Below are 20,830 nucleotides of genomic sequence, written 5' to 3'. Positions count from 1 at the left end.
AAGACCAGATTATTCATCACAATCTGATAATTCTCAAATAAATTTCATGGCTCCTGAATACGTGGAACTCTCCCATCTATTAATTCTGTCAAGAGAGACATGTGTTCCAACATCAAAGAAGAACACCATCAACTAGGAAAACTTGTTTGGCTTAGTGGGAGAGGTTTTCACATCAGGTGACACGCCACAGTTTTGCAGCGCCTAATTTGTGTCACAGCTGTCCAAATCTCAATTGAAACACTTCTCTATTATAGTTAATTTACCATCCATATCAAGATTTCAGCACTCCTGAGGCGTTACTTTTTATTTGGTTCTAGGATTATCAACTTCTTAGAGGGCTTCTCAGAGTGTTCCCACATATCTGCTGCCTATTACCAGCATGGAAACCTAATTTGTCCTTTGCACAACTGATGAGACTGCCCTTCAGACTCACGTATTGAGCATCCATTAATAAGTAATATTGACGGCTTTGGTGGTGTGGGCCTTAATATTAGTCAGTAGAGGGTTTGAAAGCCAGGCTTGTTGCTTTTAAAGATCCATGTTTGAATTTTTTAAAGCACAGTTATTCTGCAAGTGAATACAAAATTAATTCTATAAGTACCAACAGAATTCCATCTAAATTAACTTGATATTGTTTCATAATATTAGCCTGCAATAAACATGTTGAGCTTTAACGCTGCTTGCTCTTCTGATTCGAGCATGTGACTCTATGAAAAAGAAAATGCTGGAGAAAAACAAGTTACCTACCTGTCCTTACAGTTCCCCAGTATTGTTATTTTTCATAGATTCATGTGCCACCCGCCATCGTACCCAGTCATAGGCCGGCATGACATGTTGTGAGTGACATCAGCACATGAAAATGTTTTGCCCCTACCACTTTTTATCAATCTGCACAAAATTTGCCATACCATCTGAAGACTAAACATGCTAAATGTCTGCCACCTTCCATATGGTATTGTCAAATAATTCCACAATTCTTTGTATGCCAAGTGTAAGCTACCCATCTGCCGTTTTTAATGCAAATTCATTAAACAGTATTAAAAGTTATAATCGCATCGAAAATGTACCTTTCCAACTGTAAAGAGATTTCTATCATTTAACTCTTTTATACCAAGTCCGAAAACAATTTTTAAACAACAGTTTCTCAAACTTTTCAAACTACTGAAAGGATTTATACGAACCAAAGACGATCTTGAGCGCTTGAGTAAAGTTACTTTTATCCGAAATTTAGGGTAATTGTATTGACTTTTTTCTGCATCAAGGAGCACAGGATCGTTTTAGAGAAAAAAATATAAAACATCCCGTAAATAGAAGCTCTAACCTAATCATAACAACACACGCATCTTCTATTGTTGCCTTCATAACCTTGATACATATGTATGTATATGTCTGCGTGCTCTGGTTTTTCACAGGCAGGCAGAATTATTCATTGCTTATGACTTAAGCCTGGGTGCCCATCATAGAGAAATTGGACAATAGGTGACTAACTATTCCATCTCATCGCGTCTGGTAGCCAAAGTAAATAACTTTCTAGTTATCCTACATCCTAAATTGAAGGTGAGTTCTCAAATCACTAGTGTTTGAAAGAATAATTTCTTTCACCTCTTTAACAGTATATTTTCAGAACCCCAAGCCTTATGAAACAAGTATGTAAAGGCTTTTTGGAGTGATTATACCAATTGCATTTATTTTGCCATTCCACCATTATTTGCTGCATAACTTAAAGCGCACCCAAAAGGCTGCTGTTCGGCGCACTGCTTGCTCAGGCACAATGAACATCCAATCAGAAATTTTCAAGTTTTGTGCTGGCTCCCTGTTGGAGGTAACTTCCAGGCACTTGCATAATTCAAAGCCTTGTTAAAATGACGGTCCAATTTTTATCATCCATCTACAAATATGCATCCTCACTAAAACACTACTTTTGAATTCTTATAAGCTTTTTGTGACCCAAAAATGAGACCAAACTGTCTAGAATGGTGTTATTTATCTGTTGTTGCAGCAGAATTGTGTAAAAGCTTTCCTCCCCACCTGACATACATAAATATAAATTTTTCTAAATCCGCCACTCTTTGGACTGATATCTTCAATCTGTCATAAGTGAAACACCTAATAGGCGTACACATTTTAATCACATAAGTAAACAGCCTGGTACTTAGCAATAATTTTGTTGAACCTATTGTGCTACCTAAAGGACAACTTAGTCCTGAAGAATACTTCCATAATTAACATACATGTGTTTTAATATATCAACTACAATGGCTAGACTGTTTTTTTTTTAAGCCACTTTCATGATCCTACACTGAAGTTGAACAGAGTTCCTGTTGTCTGCATTTTCATGTAACCCAAACTGACTCTTTCTTTTCAACATTTATTTCACAGTTATTCCTTTATAAATGTTGCCTACGTTGTATATTGTAGCACCTTTTCTATTTTATTCACATGGAATCATAGTGCAAACAAAATGGGGATTTCCTTTCCAATATACTCTTTCAGAAACTGAACCTTAGCGAGATATGTTATATGCACCACCCCTCTGTGGTCATATAAAATCTGCTTGTAATTACCATTTCTGATTAGGATCAGTTATACTATTAAGTCCAAATGCTAGTGAGAAATTGCATTTGACAACCTGAAGGAACTGTTGTTTTTTTCCTATGTAGACAATTTCCTCAATAAACTACTGTTTAAATAATAAACGGCTCTCATATGTAATGGTCCCGAGTATTTGTGTTATAGTGTCAGCTGGTTATATCCAGTAGCAAAAGTCACTATTAAGAAATAGCACCCGGTTGCAGATAGTAGAGATCTGTTCCTTTTTGTGATATTTTTTATGAAATTGTAACAAGTTAATTATTGGCATCAATTGGTTCCTTGGAGTTAATAAAGATATTGAAAAAAAAATCAGAGTTTAAACTTGAGCATATACCAGTGAGATAAACATTTATTTTTCTTCTTTATTAGGCCAATCTTCATGCTCTCATCCAGATGAAACCAGCCCTCTCCCATCTAGGAGATAAAGGTTTACTGCTGCTACTTAGGTGAGTATAGCTATTTCCGAAACCCCTTAAATAGTTACTTTAACATTATTTGTGTATTGTGTTGAATTAATTCTTTGACATTACATTCTCAGATTCTTGTCCATTCCAAAGGGATTTTCCTACCTAAATGAACGAGGTTATGTGACAAAACAACTGGAAAAATGGCAGAAGGTACATTTACATTTTAAGGTTTCGCAAATTGTATAGTAGAGTTTAATTTTACTTACCCTACCTTGTGTTTTAAACTAAATGTGACCTAAATAAGACAGAATAGACCCTCAAAAATCTACTTTCCACTTGGTGGTCAGTGTCTACTGGCCTGTTCTGGTGAGAGAACGTGGGCTGGCAAAGTACAGATGTTGCTCATCCAGAAAGTGAAAGCAAAATTATTGTCTTTAAACTTTGTTTTATCTTGTCACATTTCCTATGCATTCAAAAGCAGAAGTCAAATGTCATGTTTTGTCTTCTTACTAATTGCTTACAAATTAGGTCAGCGGTTAGGAAATCACTTTGTAGAAATGTGAAGGAAATAAAGATTTTTATATGATCGACACAAATCAAAACGTTACTTGGTGATGTGCAAAAGATAAATATTTGCTGAACCCTGATTTACATACATCATCACTTGTACACTATATGGTTTTAGCAGTAAAACTGTAGGTCATTGGGAAATTTTGTGACAATTTCAATGGAAAATATGCTGACTGTAAATGTATATTTGTGACTGTGTGCTCCAAAATGCACCACTGGTTACATACCACATTACTACCGCTCTCCTGCTGCCTGTGCATGGCTCATTTGCAATACTTCTTTCTTATGTGGCGCTTAGATTTATTTTACCTTAAAATGGTTCCAACAACACTGGTTCCAATTGGCTGAATGCAGTCAGTAATATAGTGTGATTGTCATTGGCTCATTATAACAGCCCAGGACATTTGCACACTGCTTTTTCTAATTGCCAGCCCCTTAGTGCTTTGCCAAGGATTAAGTAGCAGCATCGGAGTGCACTTGGAATGTGGTCAATCTTGGGAGGAGCTTCCCTGGTGCCTTTTAAGTTGCAGCAAAAAATTGTGTACCACATCGGCTGCCTTGGAAGCTGGCTGAGTCATGACCCTGTTGCTCCATTCTTTTGGACTGGTATAAGTTAACACTCATGCTGACTCCTCTTTGAAACACTCCTTGTTCAATCCAGATAAATTCATAACAATGATATATTTTAAAAGTGGAAGCATTTCACTTAAATCAGATTATATTACTTCATTGAGAAGTATTGTTAAACATGCACTTACACATATTCCTTCGTCCCTCCGCTCTGATGCCCATGCAAGAATCGGCTGTCTATATGCCGGGGTCTACATGATCAGACTGAAAGGACTGATGTTCTGCCTGACCTTTTGTATAGAAATGCCTCTTTTTGAATGGTCGCCTTCAAATGTTTTATACTGATACTGCTGGTTTTCCAAACTCCTAGCCTGACATTAAGCTTTAAAGTAGTGGCAAAGACAGACCTCCCCCTGACATATGTGTAAGTCACTCCTATGGCAAGCCTATCGAGTCCCAAGGCAGGGTGCAACATATCTCACAGACAGGACACATATTTTTACATATTCTGAGGAGTAGTCGCAGCAAGAAACAGTCCTTTTTACTGTGGAAAGACTTGGTTCCCCAGTTGTCGAGTACAAATTTACATGCTGACCCCTCTGCAGTGCTAACTCTGGAGTGATGCAACCAAAGTGGATAATCAAAGGTATTCAACAACTTGTTACATTAAGCCCAACTTCGTTCTCAGGTCGAAATTAAAGAAACAAGTTAACGTATGCAGCTTTAGCAAAGTTTTTGCTTAGTTGCCTTTACTCCCCTGTGCCCATACAGGTTGCACACTAGGTACTGTCGCCAAGACAGCTTTACACCCTGCTGGGAGACGTGCTAGTGGCTCCCAGGAAAGGATACAGTAGAGGCCTGCACTGAGAGGAGTGGTCACAATCCTCCTGCAGGAAGCCACACTGATGTTGGCCCAAAATGTGGGCTTCAGAGGAGAAGCCGCCTTTAAGGGCAAATGGATTGCACTTGGAAGAGAGACAGCTCCATTTTTCAGGCAAACAGGCTGGCACTTGGGACAGGAGAGAGGAAACCAGTTGCCAAACTGGTTTTCCAGGGGCAAAGTAGGTGTTGGGTTTTAGATTGAAATCAGTGGAGAGACCCAGGGGTCACTCTGGCGATGCAGGCAGAGCACAGGGAGGCTTCTTGGGCCAGCCACTGACTGGGCAAGGATGAGGGCCGTCTGCTAGTCACTCCTGCACAGGTAGTTGGTTTCTCTCGGTCTTGGGGGCTGCGGGTGCAGTGCTTCTTCCAGGCGTCGGGTTCTTTGTTTTCGGGCAGTCGCGGTCAGGGGAGCCTCTAGATTCTCTCTGCAGGTGTTGTTGTGGGGGTGCAGGGAGGTCGTCTCATGGTGTCCACATCGTTGGAGTCACCTGTGAGTCCTCTCTGTTGTGTTGTTTTCTCTGGAAATGAGCCAGAGGGCGTCGGGTGCAGAGTATTGGGGACTCACGCTTCCGGAGTGAGGCTGAAGTCCCTTTAAAGTTGGTTGTTTGTTTGTTGGTTGAACAGAGCCACTGTCTTTGGGAGTTTCTTTGTCCTTTGGGTGCAGGGCAGTCCTCTGAGTTGGCAGAGGTCGCTGGTCCCACTGGATGCGTCGCTGTTGCAGGTTCTTGGAGTCTGGAGACAGGCCGGTAGGGCTGTGTGGCCAAGTCAGTTCTTGTCTCCGTCGTCTCTGTGGGGCTGTCAGGTCAGCAGTCTTTCTTGTTTCAGGTCGTCAGGAATCTGGTTTCCTGGGTTCAGGGTCGACCCCAAAAAACACTCAATTTAGGGGTGTGTTAGGGCTGGAGGCCAGTAGCCAATGGCTACTGTCCTTGAGGGTGGCTAAACCCTCCTTGTCCCTCCTCCCTGTGGGGAGGGGGCACATCCCTAATCCTATTGGGGGGAATCCTCCAAAGCAAGATGGAGGATTTCCTAAGGCAGGGGTCACCTCAGCTCAGGGCACCATAGGGGCAGTCCTGGCTGGAGGGTGGTGACTCCTGTTTTTCTCATTATCTCCTCTGTACTTTCCACCAAAAGTGGGGACTGTGTCCGGGGGGGCGGGCATCTCCACTAGCTACAGTGCCTTTGGGCGCTGTAACACCAGGCTTGAGCCTTTGAGGCTCACCGCCAAGTGTTACAGTTCATGCAGGGGAAGGTGTGAAGCACCTCCACCTAGTACAGGCTTTGTTCGTGGCCATAGAGTGCACAAAGGCACTCACCCCATGTGGCCAGAAACCCGTCTGCATGTGGTAGACTGACAGAAACTGGTCAGCCTAGCACAAGTAGTTTGGCTGGTATACAGGGGGCATCTCTAAGATGCCCTCTGTGTGCATTTCTCAATAAATCCCACACTGGCATCAGTGTGGATTTATTGTGCTGAGAAGTTTGATACTAAACTTCCCAGTATTCAGTGTAGCCGTTTTGGATCTGTGGAGTTCGTGTTTGACAAACTCCCAGACCATATACTCTTAATGGCTAACCCTGCACTTACAATATCTAAGAATTGGCTTAGACACTGTAGGGGCATACTGCTCATGCAGCTATGCCCTCGCCTGTGGTATAGTGCACCCTGCCTTAGGGCTGTAACACCTGCTAGAGGGGTGACTTACCTATGCCACAGGCAGTGAGTTAAGGGCATGGCACTCTGAGGGGAGTGCCATGTCGACTTAGTATTTTTCTCCCCACCAGCACACACAAGCTGTGAGGCAGTGTGCATGTGTTGAGTGAGGGGTCCCCAGGGTGGCATAATACATGCTGCAGCCCTTAGAAACCTTCCCTGGCCCCAGGGCCCTTGGTACCAGGGGTACCATTTACAAGGGACTTCTCTGTGTGCCAGGGCTATGCCAATTGTGGGAACAAAGGTACATTTTAGGGAAAGAACACTGGTGCTGGGGCCTGGTTAGCAGGGTCCCAGCACACTTTCATTCATAACTGGCATCAACAAAAGGCAAAAAGTTAGGGGGTAACCATGCCATTGAAGGCATTTCCTTACAGGCCGGAACTATTCCTTTAATGGCAGACAGCATTTCCAGCAACAACAGTCAACCAGTCCTCTTTATAGGGCCAAAAGATGGCATGGCAAAGGGAGACAGCTAGGAGACGCCCATCAGCTTTCCTTCTCCTCATTCAACATTACAGGAAAGCGGTCCTAGTTCCCCATCTTGGAACATGGGAGGTTGGATACAGTGGACCTCCATAACATCGGACCTGTGGGTATTGAGTATTGTAGAGAATGGATACGCCCTATCCTTCCAGGCGTTTCCCCCTCCCTTCCCTCCTCTGCACAGTTTTTGTTCCGAACATCCCCTGTTGCTTCAGCAGGAGGTCTAAACACTACCCTTGAAGGGTGCAAAGGAGCTAATTCCGAACAGGAACTGGATCAGGGATGTTACTTACACTCCTTCCCGATCCCCAAAGTGGACGATCATTTGCATCTGATAATAGATCTCAGGGTTTTGAATTGGTTCCTCGAGCAGGAACATTTTGAAATGCTGACCCTAGCACAGGTGATCCTTGTGCTGGATAAGGAAGACTGGATGGTTTCAGGCGATTTGCAGGATGTATATTTCACTTCCCCATTCTGCAAATGCACAGGAAGTATCTTTGTATTATGGTGGGGTTGCAACATTATTAGTTTGCGGTCCTACTGTTTGGGCTTACTTCTGCACCTTGAGTCTTCACAAGAGTGATGACAGTGGTTGCCGCACATCTCATACGGTGGTGAATACCAGTATTCCCTTATCTACACGATTGGCTGCTCAAAGCCAAGTCTCTGGAGTTGGTGTTGCATCACTTGCAGTTGACAACTCAGTTGTACAACCTGGGCTTTTCCATAAATGTGCCTAAGTCTTACCTGGAGCCCCCTCTGCACACCTTGTTTATAGGGGCAGTACTGGACATTACAGTGAATCGTGGCTATCCTCCTCCGCAGAGGATTCAAGACATTCAGTATACAGGGAGTGCAGAATTATTAGGCAAGTTGTATTTTTGAGGATTCATTTTATTATTGAACAACAACCATGTTCTCAATGAACCCAAAAAACTAATTAATATCAAAGCTGAATATTTTTGGAAGTAGTTTTTAGTTTGTTTTTAGTTTTAGCTATGTTAGGGGGATATCTGTGTGTGCAGGTGACTATTACTGTGCATAATTATTAGGCAACTTAACAAAAAAAAAATATATACCCATTTCAATTATTTATTATTACCAGTGAAACCAATATAACATCTCAACATTCACAAATATACATTTCTGACATTCAAAAACAAAACAAAAACAAATCAGTGACCAATATAGCCACCTTTCTTTGCAAGGACACTCAAAAGCCTGCCATCCATGGATTCTGTCAGTGTTTTGATCTGTTCACCATCAACATTGCGTGCAGCAGCAACCACAGCCTCCCAGACACTGTTCAGAGAGGTGTACTGTTTTCCCTCCTTGTAAATCTCACATTTGATGATGGACCACAGGTTCTCAATGGGGTTCAGATCAGGTGAACAAGGAGGCCATGTCATTACAGGGGTGTGGAATTTATTAAAATATCTACTTGTCCAGGGGACAGGTTGCTTCTCAAATCTACTTGTCCTGTAAAAAGATCTACTTGTCCCTTTGGTGCCATGTAGTGTGGCGACAAATTATGGCCGCAATTAATAGCCTCTCTGATTATGCCAGGGCTACTACCATAGTAGGGCTTGAATACTTGCAGTTTCAATCCCTACTGTAGCAATTTCCTTATTTTGCCACCTTTCTGCAGATCTGCATACTTGGGCTGGAGGAAGCAGAAAGCAATAGTTCCAGGGCTGGAATGCCTTTAAGTCTGCAAACCTACTAACCTGCATGTTTTAAAGATTTTTACCAGCTTCTCTCTAATATTTTCCCATAATAAGAAAGGTTGGACATTTACTCCTGACAATGGCAGAATTAGAACTTCTTCCAGGGTTGGGAAGAAAGTGGCTGGAGGGAAAATGAACTTGCAAATGCTCAATAGATTTTCACATGAGCAAATCTACACATCGTATTCACCCATGCTAAAATACAGTTCACAAATATTTTACAGGGGTACGACATATACCATGGGTGCACTTTTGTGACTTTCTTTAAGAATTTGGGGCCACATGTAGGTAGGTTCAGATTTGTGACCTGCAAATTGCGAGTCGCAAATCCGAATGTAGGATGGTGTCCTTGACACCATCTGTGATTCACAAGGGCTTCGCAAATGCCCACCTCATGAATAATCATGAGGTGGGTCGCAATTTGCGACCCCTTGGCGAATGGTGGCCTGCTGGAGACAGCAGACCACCATGTCTGTGACTGCTTTTCAATAAAGCAGTTTTTTTTTTTTTTTTGTAATGCAGCCCGTTTTCCTTAAAGGAAAACGAGATGCATAACAAAAATGAAAAATTAAACGTTTTCGTTTCATTTTTTCAGAGCAGGCAGTGGTCCGCAGGACCACTGCCTGCTCTGAGAAAATGTTTGCAGGGACATTCACAATGGGGAAGGGGTCCCAAGGGGATCCCTTCCCTTTTGCAAAAGTGTTAGCACCCATTTGAAATGGGTGCAAACTGCAATTGGTTTGCGCCCGCGTTCGCGGTCACGAAACAATCCTACATTTCCCTTGCTAGTCGCAATTAGGAAGGGAACACCCCTTACTAATTGCGAGTCGCAAACCCGTTTTGTGATTCGGTAACCAGGTTACTGAATCGCAAAACTGGGCTTGTGCATCGCAGTGTGCTTTTTGCACGTCGCAAACAGCGAAAGTCGCTGTTTGCGACATGCAAAAAGCTACCTACATGTGGGTCTTGGTCCCTAATTAGGTCTGGTGTTAAAAAAGACATTTTGTTTTTATTAAACTTCTATTTCTCTCTCTTTCGGCTGGCTTTACTGTGAGTGATCGTATTCTGCTCTTCCACAAGGAGCATATTGCCACACAAAGTAGTTTTGTTCAGTGTCGGGAACTACAGTGGCAATCAGTGACGTAACGAAACTGGAGGGTGCCCCTTTGCAAAGAACATGGAGGAGCCCCCTCTCCAGACTCACTCAGGGCAGGTGCTGTGCTGAAGGGGCCCCCTGGAGGGCGGCTGCGGGGCCTTTGTTATGCCACTGGTGGCAACGTGTGCTTTTAGAGTTCAAAAACCTTTTGGGGGGGTTTTGCCAGTGTTTGTTACAATGTTGAGGGCCTGGTAGCTCCCACAACAATAAAGTATTACAAAAGCCATGTCAAAACAAGACACGCATTGATGAAACTAAAAGACTTATAAAAATATGTCAGATCAGTTGGCTTTGTCAGTGTTTGTTTATTTTCATGCTTCCCATAATCGTGTTGAAAATGGTTACACTGATTTTCCATTAGAAATATTTTTGGGAAATACTAGCATGCATCAACACATTTTATTAAATGACACTTCATTTGCATAAAACCAGAGAGCATTCTGGGAGAATTATTCTTAGCCTCTTAGTCTAAACTTTTCAAACATGTGTGTACACGTTTTTTTTTTTTTTTTTGTACTGGAACCAACGTCAGTAGTGAAGTGTGACCTTAAAACATTTATTTACAGCACTCACCCTAATAATGAAGGCTTTCAAATAATGAACCATAAATACAAGTTCGAACAGCATTATCTTTTGGAAACCCATTTGTCAACTGCAGAGAGTTCCACTCTCTGTAAACAGGCAGCCAAAGGGTTTGTGCTGCAGGGGGTTGGGCCTACTTGTCCCAAGGACAAAGTAAACATAAAAACTTGTTGCCCTTGACCCCAAACCAGATGTCCCGGGCGTCGGGCAATAGGAATTCCACATCCCTGCATTAGATTTCCTTCTTTTATACCCTTTCTTGCCAGCCATGCTGTGGAGTACTTGGACGCGTGTGATGGAGCATTGTCCTGCATGAAAATCATGTTTTTCTTGAAGGATGCAGACTTCTTCCTGTACCACTGCTTGAAGAAGGTGTCTTCCAGGAACTGGCAGTAGGACTGGGAGTTGAGCTTGACTCCATCCTCAACCCGAAAAGGCCCCACAAGCTCATCTTTGATGATACCAGCCCAAACCAGTACTCCACCTCCACCTTGCTGGCGTCTGAGACGGACTGGAGCTCTCTGCCCTTTACCAATCCAGCCACGGGCCCATCCATCTGGCCCATCAAGACTCACTCTCATTTCATCAGTCCATAAAACCTTAGAAAAATCAGTCTTGAGATATTTCTTGGCCCAGTCTTGACGTTTCAGCTTGTGTGTCTTGTTCAGTGGTGGTCGTCTTTCAGCCTTTCTTACCTTGGCCATGTCTCTGAGTATTGCACACCTTGTGCTTTTGGGCACTCCAGTGATGTTGCAGCTCTGAAATATGGGCAAACTGGTGGCAAGTGGCATCGTGCCAGCTGCACGCTTGACTTTTCTCAGTTCATGGGCAGTTATTTTGCGCCTTGGTTTTTCCACACGCTTCTTGCGACCCTGTTGACTATTTTGAATGAAACGCTTGATTGTTCGATGATCACGCTTCAGAAGCTTTGCAATTTTAAGAGTGCTGCATCCCTCTGCAAGATATCTCACTATTTTTGACTTTTCTGAGCCTGTCAAGTCCTTCTTTTGACCCATTTTGCCAAAGGAAAGGAAGTTGCCTAATAATTATGCACACCTGATATAGGGTGTTGATGTCATTAGACCACACCCCTTCTCATTACAAAGATGCACATCACCTAATATGCTTAATTGGTAGTAGGCTTTCGAGCCTATACAGCTTGGAGTAAGACAACATGCATAAAGAGGATGATGTGGTCAAAATACTCATTTGCCTAATAATTCTGCACTCCCTGTATGATTCAGATGTTTCAGAATGGAGCAATGGTTCAAGTCCTGAAGGTCTTATGCCTACTCAGTCGGTTGGTATCCTGCGTTCTGTTGGTCACCCATGCACTCTGGCACATGAGGGCCCTTCAGTGGTGCCTCCGCAGGCAGCGGTTTCAGCACAACAGAGATCTCAGAGTCATGCAGAATCTTCACAGACACTGCAGCAGATCTTCGATGGAGTGTGGATGGCAATCTATCTTGGGGAAAAGTCATTTTGTCCAGTAATAATGGATGCCTCCAAATAGGTTGGGATGCTCATCTGTGGGATGTGGAGATCACAGGAATTTGGTCTCCAGTGTAACAGTTGGTTCGATGGCATCTGTCGCTGTAGATACGCATGTTTTGCAATAGCTCGCCATCTGGTGTTGGGCCGGAGTGTTACAAGTTGTTTTTCTTCGAAGAAGTCTTTCGAGTCACGGGACCGAGTGACTCCTCCTTTTGTCTCCATTGCGCATGGGCGTCGACTCCATCTTCGATTGTTTTTTTTTCCACCATCGGGTTCGGACGTGTTCCTGTCGCTCCGAGTTTCGGAACGGAAAGATAGCTAATTTCGGAAGATTTTCGTCGGTATTGTTGCGTTCGGGATCGGCGTAGTTAGATTCAACACCGTATCGAAGATCGAAGAGCTCCGGTGCCCTTCGGGGTAGTTTTTCGATCCCCCGTCGGGGCCTGGTCGGCCCGACCGCGTGCTGAAGAACGCCGATGGAACGGACCCCGTTCCGTTTCTGCCCCAAATGCCACAATAAATACCCCTATACAGACCAACACTTGGTCTGTAACCTGTGCCTGTCACCTGAGCACAGTGAAGACACCTGTGAGGCCTGTCGTGCGTTCCGGTCCCGAAAAACACTTCGAGACCGTCGAGCCAAAAGACTTCAGATGGCGTCCGCGCCGACAGCCCACCAAGAGTTCGAGGAACAAGAAGAGGAAGGTACCTTCTCGATCCAAGACTCAGATTCCGAAGGATTCGACGATACACAAACCGTGAGTAAGACGTCGAAAACCACACAGAGGAAGATTTACAAGGCCCAGGGGACGCCACTGCCATCAGGCCATGGCTCCACCCATAAATTCGGTGACCGACCGTCGGCACCGAAAAAGGCCCAAACAGTGCCGAGATCGTCCGACTCCGGTCGAGACACCGGCACGCAGCCTTCTCGGGACCGAGAAAGTGCTGGAGACAAGCCTCGACACCGAGATGCCGGTGTGGACACGGCTCGACGCCGAGACAGCGGCACCGAAGAAGATCGACGCCGAGAGGTTTCGGCCCGGAAAAAGAAAAAATTCCCCTCAGAGCCGAAAAAACACGCAGGCAGGGTTTCGGTGCCGAAACAAACTGCAAGCGACCCAGCTTCAGGCTCTTATACAGAAGAGCACTCGCTAACCTCCCAAATGCAAAAGCATAGGTTTGAGGAAGAGCTACAATCAACTGATGTGGACCATACGCAAAAGCGTATTTTCATACAGCAGGGGACAGGAAAAATAAGCACCCTTCCCCCCATTAGAAGAAAGAGAAGGTTGGAGTTCCAAACTGAACAGACACCACAACCAAAAGTGGTGAAAAGAGTTACCCCACCACCCTCTCCTCTGCCCGTGATTAACGTCTCACCAGCACAAACTCCATCACACTCCCCAGCTCACACCACCATAAGCCAGGGTGACCAAGATCAAGACGCATGGGACCTATACGACGCCCCAGTGTCGGATAACAGTCCAGAGGCATACCCTACGAAGCCATCTCCACCAGAGGACAGCACCGCGTATTCTCAAGTGGTGGCTAGAGCAGCACAATTTCACAACGTAAGCCTCCACTCAGAACAGGTCGAGGATGATTTTTTATTCAACACACTCTCCTCCACCCACAGCTCATACCAAAGCCTGCCTATGCTCCCTGGTATGCTCCGGCACGCAAAAGAAATCTTTAAGGAGCCGGTCAAAGGTAGGGCAATCACACCAAGGGTGGAAAAAAAGTATAAGGCGCCTCCTACAGACCCGGTTTTCATCACTACACAGCTGCCACCAGACTCTGTCGTTGTAGGAGCAGCTAGGAAAAGGGCCAACTCCCACACATCTGGAGATGCACCACCCCCAGATAAAGAAAGCCGCAAGTTCGATGCAGCTGGTAAGAGAGTCGCAGCACAAGCTGCAAACCAGTGGCGCATCGCGAACTCCCAGGCACTACTTGCACGCTATGACAGAGCCCACTGGGACGAGATGCAACATCTCATTGAACATCTGCCCAAGGACTTACAAAATAGGGCAAAACAAGTGGTTGAGGAGGGACAGACCATTTCCAACAACCAGATCCGCTCCTCCATGGACGCTGCAGATACAGCTGCACGGACAATTAATACATCTGTAACTATCAGACGGCATGCATGGCTCCGAACGTCTGGATTTAAACCAGAGATTCAACAAGCAGTTCTCAATATGCCTTTTAACGAAAAAGAACTGTTCGGTCCAGAAGTGGACACAGCGATTGAGAAACTCAAAAAAGATACGGACCCTGCCAAAGCCATGGGCGCACTCTACTCGCCGCAGAGCAGAGGGAATTACAGCACATTCCGTAAAACACCCTTTCGAGGGGGGTTTCGGGGTCAGAGCACACAAGCCAGCACCTCACAAGCAACACCGTCCAGTTACCAGGGACAGTATAGAGGAGGTTTTCGGGGACAATATAGAGGAGGGCAATTCCCTAGGAATAGAGGAAGATTTCAGAGCCTCAAAACCCCTACTACTAAACAGTGACTCACATGTCACTCACCCCCTCCACACAACACCAGTGGGGGGAAGAATAGGTCATTATTACAAAGCATGGGAGGAAATCACTACAGACACTTGGGTTCTAGCAATTATCCAACATGGTTATTGCATAGAATTTCTACAATTCCCTCCAAACATACCACCAAAAGCACAAAATTTGACAACACACCATTCCAATCTCCTGGAGATAGAAGTGCAGGCACTATTGCAAAAGAATGCAATCGAATTAGTGCCAAACACACAAATAAACACAGGAGTTTACTCACTGTACTTTCTGATACCAAAGAAGGACAAAACGCTGAGACCAATCCTAGACCTCAGGGTAGTGAACACTTTCATCAAATCAGACCACTTTCACATGGTCACACTACAAGAAGTATTGCCATTGCTAAAACTACACGACTACATGGCAACTTTAGACCTCAAGGATGCTTATTTCCATATACCAATACACCCATCGCACAGGAAATACCTAAGGTTTGTATTCAAGGGAATACATTACCAATTCAAGGTACTGCCTTTCGGATTAACAACCGCACCAAGAGTCTTTACCAAATGTCTAGCGGTAGTCGCTGCACACATAAGAAGGCAGCAAATACATGTGTTCCCATATCTAGACGACTGGCTAATCAAGGCCCATTCGTTAATAGAGTGCTCAAATCACACAAATCATATCATACAAACCCTCTTCAAACTAGGGTTCACCGTCAATTTCACAAAATCCAAAATTCTGCTGTGCAAGGTACAACAATACCTGGGAGCCATAATAGACACATCAAGAGGAGTAGCCACTCCAAGTCCACAAAGAATTCAAAATTTCAACACCATCATACAACGCATGTATCCAACACAAAGAATACAAGCAAAGATGATATTACAACTCCTAGGCATGATGTCTTCATGCATAGCCATTGTCCCAAACGCAAGACTGCACATGAGGCCCTTACAACAGTGCCTAGCATCACAATGGTCACAAGCACAGGGTCACCTTCTAGATCTGGTGTTAATAGACCGCCAAACTTACCTCTCGCTTCTGTGGTGGAACAACATAAATTTAAACAAAGGGCGGCCTTTCCAAGACCCAGTGCCACAATACGTAATAACAACAGATGCTTCCATGTCAGGGTGGGGAGCACACCTCGATCAACACAGCATACAAGGACAATGGAACGTTCATCAAACAAAACTGCGTATAAATCACCTAGAACTTCTAGCAGTTTTTCAAGTACTAAAAGCTTTCCAACCAATAATAGTTCACAAATACATTCTCGTCAAAACAGACAACATGACAACAATGTATTATCTAAACAAGCAAGGGGGGACGCACTCCACGCAGTTAAGCCTGCTAGCACAAAAGATTTGGCGTTGGGCAATTCACAACCAAATTCGCCTAATAGCACAATTTATACCAGGGATCCAAAATCAACTCGCAGACAATCTCTCTCGAGATCACCAACAGGTCCACGAATGGGAAATTCACCCCCAAATTCTGAACACTTATTTCAAACTCTGGGGAACACCTCAGATAGACTTGTTTGCGACAAAGGAGAACGCAAAATGCCAAAACTTCGCATCCAGATACCCACACAAACAGTCCCAAGGCAATGCCCTATGGATGAACTGGTCAGGGATATTTGCTTACGCTTTTCCTCCTCTCCCTCTCCTTCCTTACCTGGTAAACAAACTCAGTCAACACAAACTCAAACTCATATTAATAGCACCAACTTGGGCAAGGCAACCCTGGTACACAACGCTGCTAGACCTATCAGTAGTACCCTGCATCAAATTGCCCAACAGGCCAGATCTGTTGACACAGCACAACCAAAAGATCAGACACCCAGATCCAGCATCGCTGAATCTAGCAATCTGGCTCCTGAAATCCTAGAATTCGGGCACTTACAACTTACCCAAGAATGTATGGAAGTCATAAAACAAGCCAGAAGGCCATCCACCAGGCACTGCTATGCAAGTAAATGGAAGAGGTGTGTTTGCTACTGCCATATTAATCAAATACAACCATTACACACAACTCCAGAACATGTAGTGGGTTACTTGCTTCACTTACAAAAATCTAACCTGGCTTTCTCTTCCATTAAAATACACCTTGCAGCAATATCTGCATACCTGCAGACTACCTATTCAACTTCCCTATATAAGATACCAGTCATTAAAGCATTCATGGAGGGCCTTAGGAGAATTATACCACCAAGAACACCACCTGTTCCTTCATGGAACCTAAATGTTGTCCTAACTAGACTTATGGGTCCACCTTTTGAACCCATGCACTCCTGCGAAATACAGTTCCTAACCTGGAAGGTGGCATTTCTCATCACCATTACTTCCCTAAGAAGAGTAAGCGAGATTCAGGCGTTTACAATACAGGAACCTTTTATACAACTACACAAGAATAAGGTCGTCCTAAGGACCAATCCTAAATTTTTGCCAAAGGTTATTTCACCGTTCCATCTAAATCAAACAGTGGAACTTCCAGTGTTCTTTCCACAGCCAGATACCGTAGCTGAAAGGGCACTACATACATTAGATGTCAAAAGAGCATTGATGTATTACATTGACAGAACAAAAAACATCAGAAAGACTAAACAACTATTTATCGCATTTCAAAAACCTCATGCAGGGAACCCAATATCAAAACAAGGTATAGCCAGATGGATAGTTAAATGCATCCAAATCTGCTACCTTAAAGCTAAACGACAGCTGCCCATTACACCAAGGGCACACTCAACCAGAAAGAAAGGTGCTACCATGGCCTTTCTAGGAAACATCCCAATGCAAGAAATATGTAAGGCAGCCACATGGTCTACGCCTCACACATTCACCAAGCACTACTGTGTAGACGTGTTATCCGCACAACAAGCCACAGTAGGTCAAGCCGTATTAAGAACATTATTTCAGACTACTTCCACTCCTACAGGCTTTTGGGGAGATAACTGCTTACTAGTCTATGCAAAACATGCGTATCTACAGCGACAGATGCCATCGAACTGAAAATGTTACTTACCCAGTGTACATCTGTTCGTGGCATCAGTCGCAGTAGATTCGCATGTGCCCACCCGCCTCCCCGGGAGCCTGTAGCAGTTTGGAAGTTACCTTCAACTATTTATATATGTATCATCTCAACCTTAAATAGGTGCATACTTAGTCACTCCATTGCATGGGCACTATTACTACAATTCAACTCCTACCTCACCCTCTGCGGGGAAAAACAATCGAAGATGGAGTCGACGCCCATGCGCAATGGAGACAAAAGGAGGAGTCACTCGGTCCCGTGACTCGAAAGACTTCTTCGAAGAAAAACAACTTGTAACACTCCGGCCCAACACCAGATGGCGAGCTATTGCAAAACATGCGAATCTACTGCGACTGATGCCACGAACAGATGTACACTGGGTAAGTGACATTTTCATTACGTATCAATCTGTTGGATCTACGGGCAATATGTCTTGCTCTAAAGACCTTCCTCCCTTCCCTTTGCGGTCAGTCATTGCAGGTCTTGACAGATAATACTACTGCAATGTGGTACATGAACATGGAGGTGTAAGGTTTTATCTTCTCTGCAGAGAGGCTCTCCAACTCTGGTCCTGGGCTCAGGACCATCGCATTTGAATCATAGCAAATCACTGGGCAGGAGTCCTGAATGTACACTAGTGGTGTCTCCATCCGGAAGTGTGTTACACGTATTCTGGCTATGGGGGACTCCTCAGCTAGACTTGTGTGCCATTTACGAGGAACGCACAATGCCCATTGTTCTGCAGTCTCCAGTATCCAATGCACTGGGGGACTCGTTTCAAATTGGACTGGGGTTCCCAGCTGCCCTTTGAGTCTCTTTCCCCCTCTCCCCCTGCCTCAATTCCTCTGGATCTGACGAACATTAGCCAAGACCAGGCCCAAGTCATATTAATAGCTCCGGATTGGCCAAGAAGGGCGTGGTTCACAGACCTCATTCTACTCTGTGTGCACTCCACTCTGTCTCCCTCACAGGGAAGACCTCCTTTCACAGTTGCAGGGACAGTTTCTACAACCCCACCTCCAGAGCCTGCACCTACATGCCTGGAAACTGAATAGGGCAACCTGAATCCAGGTGACTCTCTACCAAGTCAGTGTATGCTGGTAGAAGGGCTACATTTGTAAAGTGGTGCGAAGAGAGTTCTATGGTCCCTTTCCAAGCGCATTTACCTGATATTTTGCATTTTGCGCTTTCCCTGTCACTGCAATATTGTGCAATTGCAACAGTTACAGGATAGTTGTCTGGTTTTTCGGCTTTCATATGTTTGTTTGACCAACCCTCCCTATTTAAGTCTCCTATAGGCTGAAGGTTTATTAAGGAACTTTCTAATAGATATCCTCCAAGTCTGTTTATAATACCTCAGTGGGATCTTAATTTAGTTCTTACTTTTTTAATGGGTTCACCATTTGACCCTTGCATAGCTGTCCTTTGTGGTTATTCACCTTTAAGTCAATTTCCCTAGTGGCAGTAACGTCTGCTAGGCGGGTCAGCTAATTGCAGGCCCCTAATGTTAAACCTCCTTTCACAGCTTCCTACGTGCATAAATTGGTGTTAAGACCCAGAGCTGCTTTACAGCCAAAAGAGGTTACTCCCTTCAACTTTGGCCAGTCTATCATCCTTCCTACTTTTTATCCTCCTCCCCTTCCTTTTAAGGAGGAGGAAAAGTTTAATCGCTTGGCCCCGAAAAGAGCAGTCAGCTTTCACATAGACAGAACACAAGAGTTCAGACTTGATGATCAACTCTTTGTGGGGTGTGTTGGCAAGATGAAAGGAAAGGCGATCCAGAAGAGGACAATATCGAGATGGATCATCCTTTGTATTAAGATGTGCTAAGCCATGGCTAACAAGGAAGGTACCAGAGTTCATTCGATCAGAGCTAAGTCGTCCACCTCTGCTTTGGCTAGGGGTGTCCCTGTTGTTGACATTTGTAAGGCAGCAACTTGGGCCACCCTGCATACCTTTAAGAAAGAATTACTGATTGAACTCCCACCTCTGAATGTGAGGAATCCACAGGTAGATGTATCCATCAGAAGGACAAGTTACTTACCTTCAATAACACTTTTTCTGGTGGATACAGTAGCTACCTGTGGAGCCTCTCTGTTGCTTGTTTGTGTATACCAAAAAGGTATCTATTTAAATATTATATATGTTCGATGGCATGTGTAGCTGCAGATACACATGCTGTGCATACTTCTGCCATCTAGTGTTGGGCTCGGAGTGTTACAAGTTGTTTTTCTTTGAAGAAGTGTTTTCGAGTCACAGGATCGAGTGACTCCTCTTTGGCTCCATGTTAGATTGTTTTCTTTACGCCGTTGGGTTCTGACATGTTTCCTTTCGCTCAGATAGTTCGATTCAGAAAACCTTGAAAACGCTTCATTTCTCGTCAATATTGTTCCTATCAGGTTACACCTTCTATAGACACTTCGGTACTGTCGGAACAAACATCTCTACTCGCCCTTCGGGGTGCGCGCGCCCAACTCGGGCCTGGTCGGTCTTACCGCGTGGAAGCCTCATGGATCGGACTCCATTCCGATTCTGTCCTCTGTGCCAAACTAAATCCCTTATACAGACCAACACCATGTCTGTAATCTTTGCCTTTCCCCGGACCATCGGGAAGAAAATTGCGAGGCCTGCAGATCCTTCCGGTTAAAAAATATACTTCGGGAAAGAAGAGCACGAAGGCTCGAGATGGCGTCAAAAAGTTCCAAACATCTCGACGTCGAAGAGGAAGAAATCATGTAGACCGCAGTCTCTGTTCGAGGATCTGACTCCGACCAGGATTCTGAGGAGGACAGACCAGTCACAGCAGGACAGCATGTGAGTACGCCTGCCCCTGTACCATCTAAGCCGAAACATAAGGTCTTAGGGGCCGCCACTGCCGGAAGGCCATGGTTCGACCCGAAAGAAGACACCAGTTCGGCACCGAAAAAGTCCACTCCTCTGAAGCCATCGGAGTCGAGCCAAAGCAAACCGCTCTTCCGAGTCCAAATTTCAAAAATCTTCTTCGAAGCCGAGACCATCCACAATGCTATCTTTTTCGATACCGAAGAAGCCAGCTTCGGAGCCGAAAAGTGCTGTGTATACTGAG

The 20,830-nt window shown here is 44.5% G+C and overlaps 1 protein-coding gene across 2 annotated transcripts in view; it reads left to right on the top strand.

Annotated features, from left to right (window-relative positions):
* Nucleotides 1–20,830, top strand: part of RICTOR (RPTOR independent companion of MTOR complex 2) — a 1,007,050-nt gene that overhangs the window by 545,570 nt on the left and 440,650 nt on the right. For both annotated transcript variants that reach the window (XM_069221337.1, XM_069221336.1), the window contains exons 24-25: nt 2,962–3,038; nt 3,131–3,209. In XM_069221337.1, coding sequence (XP_069077438.1) covers nt 2,962–3,038; nt 3,131–3,209 — 156 coding nt within the window. The remainder of the gene's footprint in view (nt 1–2,961; nt 3,039–3,130; nt 3,210–20,830) is intronic.

Source organism: Pleurodeles waltl, chromosome 1_1 (assembly GCF_031143425.1).
Source record: "Pleurodeles waltl isolate 20211129_DDA chromosome 1_1, aPleWal1.hap1.20221129, whole genome shotgun sequence".
Lineage (NCBI taxonomy): Eukaryota > Metazoa > Chordata > Amphibia > Caudata > Salamandridae > Pleurodeles > Pleurodeles waltl.
Note: the sequence above shows the minus strand (reverse complement) of the source record. Positions and strands in the feature narration are given on the sequence as shown.